Source organism: Podarcis vaucheri, assembly GCF_965113315.1.
Source record: "Podarcis vaucheri genome assembly, chromosome: 13".
NCBI lineage: Eukaryota > Metazoa > Chordata > Lepidosauria > Squamata > Lacertidae > Podarcis > Podarcis vaucheri.
In genome coordinates this window covers 31612699-31626333 of record NC_138751.1, presented here as the reverse complement: position 1 = coordinate 31626333, position 13635 = coordinate 31612699, and the positions used below count along the sequence as shown (strand labels likewise).

Below are 13635 nucleotides of genomic sequence, written 5' to 3'. Positions count from 1 at the left end.
AGAAGAGAGCGCTGAGCCACAGCTGCAAATCTGATAAAAGGCCAGTTATAATGGAGGGTGTCTGGGATGCGGGTGGCGCTGTGGGTTAAACCACAGAGCCTAGGGCTTGCCGATCAGAAGGTCGGCGGTTCGAATCCCCACAACGGGGTGAGTTCCCGTTCCTCAGTCCCTGCTCCTGCCAACCTAGCAGTTCGAAAGCACGTCAAAGTGCAAGTAGATAAATAGGTACCGCTCTGGCGGGAAGGTAAACGGCGTTTCTGTGCGCTGCTCTGGTTTGCCAGAAGCGCCTTAGTCATGCTGGCCACATGACGCGGAAACTGTACGCCGGCTCCCTCGGCCAATAAAGTGAGATGCGGGCTGCAACCCCAGAGTCGGCCACGACTGGACCTAATGGGCAGGGGTCCCTTTACCCTTTAACGGAGGGTGTCAGGTGCTTATCAAATGAGCCCTGACAGATGTATAAGGCCCTGGGGAGGAGCAACTAGCCAAACAGGTCTCGCTTTCTGTCTCCTGCCTAGCCTAGAACACTCTCCATTCCCTTTACACTTAACCCATGACCCAAATCAGAAACTCTTCATGCGAGCGTGCTTTATAAAATTACTCAGTATGATTTAATGACTTGGCAGATGCAATCCACACGAAGGAGTAGCTGCGGCAAAGCGTGCTCCTTAATTAGGCAGGAAATTAACTTGCAAGTTAATTAATATGAATTTAATGAATGCCATTTACACCGGGCATTTCTGGATTGGGTGGAGGAGAGTCTTGACTAGTATGATTCTAAGCCCAGTGTTGTCAAACACAAGCTGGAGAAGGGAGTTTTTCCATACTGTGTCCTCCGGGTCTCCTACCCCACTGCACACAAATCACTGAACTATCCTCAGGGCTAGGAAGCATAACAATGGCTCCTGCCTCACTCATGAGTCAATATCAGCCTCGTTCCCCACTTAGAGCCTTATCAGGACCGGGATGCAGAGAAGGAAGAAGAGGGGTGCGGTGGGGGCGGTCACCCTGGGTGTCACCACTGAGGGAGGTGACAAAATGCCGGGCGGCACTCACCGCGGGGCCTGCAGCGCACCCGAGTCATGCGTCTCTCCAGGGAGTGACGCGGTGGCTTGGGTGCCTGCAGGCTCCACGCTGCCCCAAATGGTCCGCCTGCTGCCCCTGCCTCAGCTGTAGGGCGGCTGAGTGGAAGGAGGCAGGCAGACTCCTTGGAGGCCCCGAGGAGCGTCCTGCCCCGGCTTGCCCTGCCCCGCAGGAGACTGGCCTTGGCCCTGGGCGCAGGGCATGCGCGCCACCCTAGGTGCCCGATCGGCTTGCTCTGCTGCTGCCGGGATGAATCTTTTTCAGTTTGAGGGTGACATTAGGCAACCTTCCAGGAACCTATAGTTGGAAAAGTTTCAGGAAAGGGGCATTTGAGGATTGAAGATAATGTTTGTTTATAGAAAGTGGCTTTGTTGGCTTTTATATTGGACCAAACTGCAGGAGGCAGTGGAAGACACGTGTGCCTGGCGTGCTCTGGTCCATGGTGACCCTCTGGTGTCATATTTTAGTAACGCATTATGAACGTTAAAAGTAGAACGTCATGCGGCCATATGGTTATCAAAACCATTCCTCAACCCTTCCTTAACATTAAAAACCTAGCATTGTTAGCAATTTACGATGGGGTGGAAGGTTCACAGGCTATGAAGGACTTGCTCATAAATTTATTGACAGCCGCATGCATTATTGTAGCTAGGAAGTGGAAGGGGCAAGCAGAATACAAAATGGAAGAGTGGTATAAAGAGGTGTGGGGTATAGCAATTGGTGATAAATTAACATATGCCATTAAAGTAAGGCGGGGAATATGCAGGAGAAATTATTTTGAGGAGATATGGAGGGTGTTTGTAGAATTTGTACCGTTAAAATGCAAGAGGTGTTGACATTTTGGGTGGTTGGATAGTTACAATGGAATGGTCTCGGTGGTGGGGTTCACATTTTTATTCTTATTTATTTATAATTATTACTTTGTCAAAAAAAATTAAAAAATTAAAGAAGAAGAAGAAGAAGAGGAGGAGGAAGAAAACATTAAAAACCATGAATGTAGATCTGTCTCTCATGGCCTCTTGCCCTGAAATTCCCTACCCTTGGTCTTAAAGAGCCAGGTTACCCACTGCCAACCAGAACCTGACATTTACTGAACCCAGGCCACTGGGCACAAACCTTAGTCTCAAAACACAGAGATCAATCTCGTAGTCTCAAAACCTTGGTGAGTGCTTGCATTTCCCTTGTCCGTGAAGCAGGATAGTGTGATGGTTTTCCAGAGACAAGACCCAAATAGCAGGAGTCCACTTACCAGTGATGTTGGTGGCCAGAGAAAGGTTCTCACAGTGTTCATCCTGGATGGAAGCTGCGGCAAGGTTGATCCAGAAGAGAATAACCTGTGTGAGAAGGAGAGGCTAATGCCGTGAGGCTGCAGGGGAGGGAATGGTCTCCATGCCCTTCCATTCTCTGTCCGATTCCCTCTCTCAATTGATAGTTTTGGGGCAAGGTCCTCCAGAGGAGAGGCAGTCTGCTTTGCCAGATGTATTCTATTGAGGGGTTCTGTAGGTTGTTAATTGACTTATTAGTATGCTCAAATCTTTGATGTGCCTTAAATGAATTGCTAACTGGAATTGTCATGTTGTAGCGGTATTAAAAATGTTATTATGGATTATGACTTTTCTGCTATTTTTTGTGAACTGCTCTGGGTGCGGTAGATTGGAACCAGAGTAAGGCTGCAATTTCTATACCAACTTACCTGTGAGCAAGTCCCATAGAAGTCAGTGGAGCACACTTTGGAGTAATCATGTATAGGACTGTGCTGTAAGCTAGTTGTACTTTGCTCCCTTTGGAATCAATGGGTCTTAAAATTAAGTCATGACTAGCTTGTTGAATTGATTGCATTGAAGTGCGACTAATTTAATTTGCAGCTAATCCAATGCACTTGTGGAAAATGTGGCTTGCAAATAACTGGACTGGACTGGACTGGACGACTTCTGAGGCTGCTTCCAACTCTTAAAATTCAGTAACGTTATGAGTCTATGGCAGCTCATTCTGAAAGGCTGAGTGGAGTGTAGGAATGACTGCAGTAATGTGGTTTTTCACTCCACCAGCACAAACTCTGGAGAGCAGAACTGTGAGAAAAACTGAAACAAATTGTTCAAAATTGGCAAAAAGGAGACCTTGTAATTTAAACGCTGAATGGTGACTTTAAAAAAAACAAACGAGCTAATGTTTCTGAAGGTACTAAATGTGCTTCAGATATATTGGCATATTTTAATTGCTTTGGCAGGCCCCACTTAACAAGGAAAGCTCATGTAAATGCCCAATATTCTGTTATACCTGGGACATATTTGATCATTCAGAGTATTTTCAGCATGGGAATTCCTCTGTCCATTTTCCTTCATCACCCACTGATCGCCTGTAAAGTGCCATCTCTCCCCTCAATGAATATTCCTTTTCAAAACTGCAGTGAGGTTCACAAGCGGTGTGAGATGATGATAGCAGCCTGCTGTAAATAGGGTTGCCAGGTCTGCTGGATTCTGGGCGGAGAAATCTTTCCATCCTTTTCTTCGCTCCTGTTTATAGCGCATCGTATTAAAAAATAAAAATGAAAGCGCTGTCCTCTGATAGTGTAATTACCTGCTTGTGGAGTGAGCAGGCACCTCTATTGCTCAGGGTAAACCTTGAAGATGCTATAACATATGAAAGGCAAATATGAAGAAGGATGCCTTCCTTCAGCCTAAGTAACACATGCAGATATATGCTGATGAGAAGGGTACACTGTTGGTCCAGACATTTCAGTGTCTGCAACAAGATGTGATTGCTGTGTCAGGAAGTGCCCTGACAGCTCTGGAGAAGGAAGATGGATGGGGTTGCAGCTTCGGAAGAATTCGCCAACAGGGCTCTGGACACTCTTGTTACAAGATAATTGCCGCACTTTATTGGGCAAATAATTCTTCCTGCTGTTTACAGCCAAACAGAACAATGTCTCTGGGAGAGAGGGGGAGAGATGCTTTGAATTAAAAAGGCAGAATTTGATTTCTAAATGGAAAGATGTCACAGCCCAAGACTCTCTGAAATGCATGCCCTTTGACCAGGAGACCCTCTCTTGTAATCTCTGTGGTCTATGCAGCTGCATTCGGACTGCACAATAAACAAACAAACAAACAAATAAAATAATAATAATAATAATAATAATAATAATAATAATAATAATAATAATTTTTATTTATACCCCACCCTTCCCGGTTCAAAAACTGGGATCAGGGTGGCTAACAACAAATTTAAAACACTTAATTGTAAAAGCAGCATAAAATACAGTATAAAAACATGAATAACAATAAAATTCAAAATTCAGAAATCAATTTAGGGGAAATAAGCATTAGGGCTAGCTGGCTGAATTGGTCCTACTTGGGCCAGCAACGAGGCCAGGGGAGAATTAGCTGTGGGGTGTCAGAGCGGGTAACAATAAACCATGGTTTAGCCCTGGAGTGTATTAAATAGTAATAATGAAAATGGGGAGACTGAGCACATAATGCCTGTGTTTAGATGTCAGGATAAACTATGGGTTTAAACATGCTTTAGCCCAGGAGTATGTGAAACAGAAATAAAGAAAAAGAGGGTATCTGAGCATATACAGGCTGTGTCTGGGCAACACAGTAAACTACGGTGTAGTGTGATGGAAACATGCCTAGCTCCTTTCAGTCTCATGTACTCCCCCTCCTCTTTTAGCATGGCCACAGGGAGAAGTTTGGAATTTTTTGCTTCCATTTCCCATTAACTGAACCCAGCACATTGTGCTTGATCTTAACTATGGTTTGTTTGAAAGAAGCCAACTTCCAACCATGGTTATTGAATCCATCTTTTAAAAAAACAAAACAAAAAAACCCCATAGTCAACATTAACCATATATAGGATTCAGACTAATCCAAAACTTTGCTGATCTGAAATCAGAAGTGAAAGCTTCTGATCTACACCTTGAGGGGTGCATGCAAGTATAGGAAGGAGCCTAGTTAATTCCCATTACAGCAAACTATCATTAACCATGATGTCCAAATACAGCCTCTGTGAGCTCATCATCCTTCTCCTTATTGCTATTTCACATGCTCCAGGGCTGGAGTGAAGCCCCAGCTCAAATGAAACCCAAGAATGAAGATTTACGTATTCTGGAGGTGTAACAATTGAAGAAGACGAGGCAATGATGGGTTAAATTATCTTGTTGAACCCTACTTGTATCCCCTGCACTATTTCATCTGACAGAACCACTAATGGATAATCATGAGGGTTTGATTGAATAAATGTGAGCACATGAATGGCAAGCTGATTTCTTTGGAGTGTCATCCGTATGCCACAAGAACTGTAGGATAAATCTGAAAAGTTATTAACTCATTTGAGCAATTTGGAAACAAAAAAGAACACCACCCCAGGTCCTTTTTTTCACTGATCCATGGCTCAGTTAATTCTCATTCATGATGAGCTTCCCCTGAATGCTATTTTTTTAAAAATGGCCTTTGCAGTAGAGTACCTTCTGCTCTTATGAACAGGGATTAAAAGTGATGGGCTTGTTTAGGAAAAGGAATCAGTAAGCTTTGAAGAAGGCTGGTGGCAGGTCACCTAATACAGCTGACAAATTGGCCTTTAACGCTTAATTAAAAGGGAGGAGGACACCCAGCATGGCAACACCAAGAGTTGAACATTTACATGCTGCCAGGGTACCTTAGTTCACTTCCAGACAACCTGTTTATTATGTATTATTCATTGTTTGTGGGGAGGTTATACATCATCATATCAAACATTTTTATCTCCACACTTTCAAGTGCATTTCCTGGTCACTTTCTTTACAGTTAAAAAAAGAGAGGAAAGAAAGTCAGATTTCTCTGAGTAGGCAGGCTCTCCAAGAACACAAAATCATATTTAATTGTACAACCTGAAATTCCCTGGAAGGAGTCTTGGCAGAGCATGGCAGCAGACTTCAGAAACACACAGGCCTTTAGGGGAAAGCCAGCTCCCTTTCTGCTTTTAGAAGGTAAGTTGGTGTTATAAGTTGCACACTGGATGAGGTCAGGGAATGGGTCTGATTCTCCCTCTCTATGGGATCCCTTAAGCTGAAAGGGCTCTGTGCCTTCACAGCCCCTTTGGGGTGATTAAATTGGATTACAGGGGGAAGCACATTCTCCCTTGAAATTTAACCTCCTAAAGGGAACTACTAATTCATGTTCTAAAGGCGCCTGGAGGGGGAATTAAGTTTGGTGGATGCAGTGCCCAAGCTGGTGATAGAGTTGTTTCACAGTGGAACAGACTACCATGAGAAGTGGTGGACTGTCCTTCCTTGGAGGTTTTTAAGCAGACGTTGGCCATCTGTCATGGATGCTTCAGTTGAGATTCCTGCATTGCAGGGGGTTGGACTAGATGACCCTCGGGGTCCCTTCCAACCCTACAATTCTATTATTCACATACCCAAACTGTTGATTTAAGTGCACTGTGTAGACATCTTCTAATAACGAAAGGGTTAAATCTGGATCTGAATCAAATATGCTTTCAGAACTCTTCCTTTCGAAATTTCAAGGTCAAATATTCACCATCTGTTGACTGATTATTTGAATATTTGCTGGATATATACACTGCTTATGTGCTACCTTTTACAAGCAATGCTTTTTGTTCAGTATTTGATACTTGGCAATATATGACAGTTGACATGTAATGGCAGTTAGTATTTGTCAGTATTTGGTAGCAACCATTGATGATGATGATGATGATGATGATGATGATGATGATGATGATGATTTTATTTATACCCCACCTATCTGGCTGGGTTTCCCCAGCCACCCTGGGCAGCTGCTCTGGGCACAGAATTGACCTGCACCTCCATGGACATCTGTGAGTCCAAAATGACTCCCAGGCTGTGCACCTGGTCCTTCAGGGGCACAGTTACCCCATTCAGGACGTGGGAGTCCCCCATGCCTGCCCGCCACCTGTTTCCCCAAAACAGTACTTCTGTCTTGTCAGGATTCAACCTCAATCTGTTAGCCGCCATCCATCCTCCAACTGCCTCCAGATACTTACACAGGACTTTCACTGCCTTCACAGGTTCAGATTTGGAGGTAGAACTGGGTATCATCTGCATACTGGTGAACGCCCAGCCCAAACCCCCAGATGATCTCTCCCAGTGGCTTCATATAGATGTTAAAAAGCATGGGGGAGAGAACAGAGCCCTGAAGCACCCCACAAGTGAGAGCCCAGGGGTCTGAACACTCACCCCCTAACACCACTTTCTGGACATGGCCCAGGAGGAAGGAATGGAACCACTGTATAACAGTGCCCCCAGCTCCCAACTCCTCTAGATGGTCCTGAAGGATGTCATAGGCTGTTGAGAGATGCAGCAAGACCAGAACACAGCTTTTACCTCAGTCCCTGGCCCACCGGAGATCATCGACTAGAGTGACCAAAGCAGTCTCAGTCCCATGATGAGGCCTGAATCCTGATTGGAAGGGATCCAAGTGGTCCGCATCCTCCAAGCATGCCTGGAGTTGTTCAGTGACCACCCACTCAATCACTTTGCCCAAGAATGGAAGATTTAAGACTGGGCGATAGTTGGACATATTGGCCAGGTCCAAAGATGGTTTTTAAAGAAGCGGTTTAATAACCACTTATTTAAGCAGGTCTAGGAAGACTCCCTCACAGAGGGAGGCATCACCACCCCGTGGAGCCTATCGCCCAGCCCTTCCCAGCTCCCTTTTATGGGCCAGGATGGGCAAGGAACAAGAAGACAGGTGGTCGGTTTCACTCGTCCAAGCAGCCTGTCCACATCCTCAGAGGTAACAGATTGGAATTGATCCCATGCAACTTGACCAGACAGGACTCTGGCACTCTCTTGCCCTGGCCCCACTACGGTGGAATCAACCTCTTTCCGAATCCAAGCAACTTTATCTGCAAAAAAAACTTTGCAAAATCATTGCAGGAGATCTTGGGGTCCTTACAAGATCCCAATGGTGAAGGTGGTTCTGTTAGATTGTGGACCACCTGAAAGACCACCTGCTGTTTTCTGCAGATGCAATAAGGTCCTCTTCTCTGTCGCTATTACCACGTGGTAGGCTCAACGTTGAGCTCTAACCCATTTTCAATCTGATTCAGAATGAGTTTTACTTCACTGATGCTCTAACCGTCTCAGCGATTGTTTCATCGCCCTCAGCTCTGGGAAAACCATGCAATCAGAGAGGACACTTCAGAGCCAGACAGCCAATAGTCCTGGTTAACTCTGCATTCCAGTGGGCCACCAGAGAATCTGGTGCTTGTTTTTGCACTTTATATTAAACACATGGCTGCCAGCAAAACTATGGCAAAAGTTAATTTAGTTCTCCCTCATTGATGTCTAGTACAGGAATGGCTAACATTTTCTGCCTTGGGGCCACATTTGATGATTAACCACCCTCTGGGGATCATGGCAGCAGTGGGTGTGGTCAAAGCATATGCATGCATGCACATGCGCACACACACACAATGTATACAGATATACAGACCACATACACATCTAATACATATACAGCTAGGGATGGGGCAGAAATTTGATTCAGTTCGCATTTAAAGGCGAACCTACATCATCTGCACTTTCCCAAGTAGACAAGAACCATCCATTGAAATTCACACTTCTTGAAATTTTGCAGTGCAGTTCTCTGGCCAAGCAATGTGTACAAAAAAAAGCATATACCAAAGTGTGCAGAAAAATGCACATAGTAGTGAAAATAGCATACATTAGAGGAAACTGCTTTGCAAAAATGAGTATATTAAACAAAATTGCATTCAAACAACTGTACATTAGGAAAACAAAGACTAAACACTGATAAATCTTTAAGAGGTTTTTTTAAAAAAATTGCAACCTGATGAGGAAATGTGGAAGACTGAATTTAAGATTAGAAATATGAGAAATCGAAAGTGACACATTTGGCTTTCCCTATATTCAGAAAACACTCTCAGCAGCCACATATTTATTGTACCATCTACACTGGCCCATAGTTGTACACAACAAATGCTTATTTAGTTAATTATCTGCTTAAAAATCAATATGTCACTACTGTTGGAATAAATGAACATGAGAAGGGGTTGATTTCATTCATGAGCTGAAAATAACTCAGTGGATGAGCTAATCACAGGTGCAAGGTCAGCCAAGCCAGTTGCTATGTCAAAGGCCGAGTACCCTGACTATATCTGTGATTAATGTATGTCAACTCCGTCAGTTTGTCTGTGAGTTGTCAGTCTGTTGGTATTAATGTATGTCAATTACGTCAGTTTGTCTGTGAGTTGTCAGTCTGTTGGTATAACTTGTCCATGTTACATCTTGAAGTACTGCAGTTTATTTGGAGCAACGGAGATACTTTGCACTTGTAAGTATCTGTATATGTCTGTATTTATGTCCAGAACTGTTTTACTGAGCCTTGTCTTCTACCACATTAATTTGGACCTTAAGCTGCTTCCTTGTGGTGAATGGTACCGGGAGCAACTGTGTGGGTATCTCACCTGAAATGCCAAACAACTATCTCAGGTACCATAGGCACGCCATATCTTTAAAGCACATTCTTTCCCTCATAGAATTATGGCCAATGTAGTTTACCCCTCACAGAGTCACAATCCCCAGCAACCCTTAATGAACTACAGTGCCCAGAATCCTTTGTGGTAAAGAATGTGCCTTGAATGTGCTTCAAAGGTATTGTGGTGCAGCCTCAGTTCAGGTGATATTTCCAAGCTATTTAGTGGCGAGGATGGAGAGAAGAGTTTCTCTTTACTAAGTGGCACAGGAAAATAATTCACTGTGTGGGAAACTTCCAGCCAAGCAATGCATAGTGCTTGTTTAGCAACACTGCCATTAGCTCCTTCCCCCACCCCACCCCATGGGGTACTACTGTGATTAACAGCCCACACTTTTAATCTGCAATTAATCACGGCAATTAAGGCTTTTAGTCCTAGTCCTAAGAGCTTTCTTTTCTTTCTTTCTTTTTAAAAAGATATTGCTCTGGACTAGTAGAAAAAGTAGAGATAGCACACAGAGAGCACCACATACAAAAATGTGATGCCCACTAAGGCCTCGTCTGCACCAGAGATTTCAAGCAGTATCATCATTTCATTTAATTGCATTAGCATACAGCCATAGCAAAATAAGACAATACAAAAATGTTGGAGACAAGCAACCAAACAAAATTCAAGGTGATATTGCTGGCGTAATGACATTTAAAATACCAAGCAGTATCTTTAAACAGTCATGGCTCTCCCCAAAGAATCCTGGGAACTGTAGTTCATTAAGGGTGCTGAGGGTTGCTAGGAGACCCCTAGTGCCATCACAGAGCTACAGGCCCCAGTGTGATTTAACAGTCGACCCGTGTCCCCAGAGAACTCTGAGAATTGTAGCTCTGTGAGGGGAAGAGGAGTCTCTCAACAAAGTCCAGCAAACTACAGTTCCCATGGTTCTTTGAGGGAAGCCACGACTGCTTAAAGTGGAATAACGCTGCCTTAAATGTACAGGGCAGAGGAGGTCAGCATGTTTTATTACTTGTTGAAGTTTCCATGAGCATTTTAGATTCTGTGAAGCCTCTTCCTTCTTCATGCCCAGCACTGAAATGCAGTCTACTAGGCTAGCAAGCAAGCAAACAAACAAAAAACCCAACTTCCACCAAATGGGTTGGGAGAGGAGGGTCAGGTCACCACACACACACACACACACACACACACACACTGCATTTCCACGCTGGTCATGGAGGAAGAAGAGACTTCCCTGCCTTCGGAGCTAGCATGGAAACCAAGAAGGATGTTGGAGTTGGGACACAACGTTCTGTTCCTCTGCCAGCCCACTCACTCATCTGCATGCAGTTCCTGGTCACAAGTTGTCAACACAAGGCTGCTCCCAGCAACGTAAATCCTCTAGGTCTAAGAAGAATCTTCCTTGCTCCCACATGAACCTGCCTGAATGATAAGGCCATCTTTCTGAAGTTCTTCCATGGATGGGTTGGCCAGGTTGTGAGTCAAAGAAAGCACTGGGCTTAAATCTTAAATTGAGGCTCATACAACAAAACAATAATATTTAGAATATACTGGACCCCCTTGTTGGAGACGCAATAGGGATAATGCTTCTTTAAAACATATGTTTTTCCATTGTCCTATAGTGAAAGGTTTTTGGCAGAAAGTAACTGATACAATCAACAGAACTGTACGGAACAACCTTACATTTACCGAGCAAAAATATCCTCTTGAATTATATACCCAGCACATGGAACCTTACAAAAGGGCAGTATAAGTGGACTCTCCGTACACTTACCACAGCAAAAAGACTGATACCGATAAAATGGAAAAATAAAAAAGACTTATACAAACTCGCAACATATGAACAACTTGCATATAAATGCAGACTTGCCATGGACTAATTCAATGATATTTGGAATCCATTCTTACAAATACTGTAATAGGTTAAGATCTGGTGAAGTACAATAATAACCTTGTAAAATATACAGTTTTGGGTCCCCCCCTTTATTTTCCCTTCTACGCGGGCTCTTTCTCTTTCTCTCTTTTTAATTTAAGCCTCACCATGTTTAGTGCACATATAATTATGTAATTTTTGAACTTTCAATAAAGATGTTAAAAAAGAAGAAGAAAGCATTGGGCTGCCTTTAATATACAGCGGAAGAGGTGGGATTGGGGTATTGTATCTTACAAGTGCAGGTCAGTAGACAAAGGATGATATGCTGTCTACTAAGTTATTTAGGTGCTTGAGTTTACATCAGCCTAGAGCAGAGCCCTCCAAAAACAGTCAGTGGCTTCTACATATTTGGGGGAACACCCCAGCTTTCCAATGGGACATGAGTTTGTGAAGTGATTCACTTTTTAAAAAACAATTGGAACAAAACTGTGATCTTACTGGATGTTGTTGGGAATTGAGTTCACAGAAAGACGGAGGGAGGCCTCAGGAAATCACAAATCAGGAAGAGTGCAGCCCTCTCCATATGTATATTACATGCATGAAGGGTCACATGACTGAGTTAGCCCCACTCGCAACATAGACTCATAGAACTGCAATGCAGGAAGGACAGCTAAAGCATCCCTGACAGATGGTCATCCAAACTCTGTTTAAAAACCTCTGATGAAGAAGAGCCCCATCACACCCTTGATTTGAGTGTGGAGCTGGAGCTTCTAGGCATGAATAGCTGATCCTGTGCAGATAGCTCCTTTTCAAATGCCTGCACTCACTGAGCAGATACCCCATGGCAGCTGTCTGATACCAGGGGTAGGGCCAGACTCCCAGTCCCAACCCCTAGGTGCCACGTAAACCCCATTCAGGTGCATAACACAATACGCGGGCATGTGTGGGTCTGTGGTTGAGAGCAGCTGCAAGACTTGTTCCTGTGTCAGTTTAAAACAACTCTGCCCACCCACCCAGTAAAATGGAGGACAGAGGCAAAAAAGGGGATTAACTCGACTCCCAAATAGAAAGAAATGCCTCACAAGCATGTGTAAATATATAACTGTGGGCGAGACTCAAAGAAGCACACCCTATGGGGGAAAACAAGGGAACGTTGCATTCAGAAGCAAAAATGTTAAATCGTTTTTCACGATGGCAGTGCAGACACCATTTAAGCATCTCGCTCGCCTTGTAAGCAAGCTGTAACTGTTCAGAAATCTCCAGGAAGAACGAGGGGGAGGCAAATAACTTGTTTTTGCCCTGTTAATCATTCCCTCCTCCACCACAACATTTCATCTCTCTTTCCACTACTGCTGGAAGATAATTTCTTTCACAGAAGAGGTCACTGTTTCTAAGCTGCATGCCAGAATCAGAGAGAGAAAGAGAGAAGTAAAAAGAGATACATGGTGTCTGCTGTTCTTTTCTCCTCCCCTCTCCCCAAAATCCTAGCCCTTAATTACCAACTCCAGGATCAAGAGGGAAAGAGCTTGGGCCAGATGATCTCGGTGCACTTACCTCTTCCTCACTTTGTAAACTGTTTAGGAACCTACTTTGACATTAAGCAGTATATAAATGTACTATCATTGCTTCTGGTACTGCTAATAATATTGCTTCAAACAGAAAATGGTATCTGGGGAAAGGTTCTAAAAAGTCCAGGTACCACTTTTTCTTATAATCTCAGTGGTTCAGACCATATGCAAGTCAGATTTCTTGCTACTGTTCCTTTACAACATACACTAACAGTCCCCACCCCAATCAATGTAGAAGTGTATACATGTCCAGCTTCCAGATTTTTCTAATAATCTGACGCCTTGGGCTGTGTTTGTCCAAAATTGCAGATCTGCAACATGGAAGCATAATGGGCCAGCAAGCCTTTCTCTCACACAGAAACAAACACACACACAATCAGCTACAGGACTGCACAAATGATGACTTGAGATGAGTTGCTGATGGCTCCTTAATGGTGCTAATGGCAGGGAAATTATTGGAGATATTTCTGAAATATTCTGAACCAGAGAGCTACCAGAAGATGACTCCCACTGATGGAGAGAATGAAGCTGATGGGAAAGTCTTTGTGTGAGAGGTAACTAAAGAAGCATTTTTCAGACGCTGGAAAGTGACTCCAGACTGAAGAGGCAGAGTGTGAGCTAAATGATAAAAGCAACTTAGGGAAGAAT

The 13635-nt window shown here is 43.8% G+C and overlaps 1 protein-coding gene across 2 annotated transcripts in view; it reads right to left on the bottom strand.

The window, feature by feature from the left end:
• The window catches only part of LOC309517800 (corticotropin-releasing factor receptor 1), a 60816-nt gene that overhangs the window by 36321 nt on the left and 10860 nt on the right, over nt 1-13635 (bottom strand). Inside the window, exon 2 of one of the 2 annotated variants that reach the window (XM_082197348.1) lies at nt 2333-2417. The exons of the other annotated variant lie outside the window; for it this stretch is intronic. Coding sequence (XP_082053474.1) covers nt 2333-2417 — 85 coding nt within the window. The remainder of the gene's footprint in view (nt 1-2332; nt 2418-13635) is intronic. 2 annotated transcript variants of the gene reach the window in all.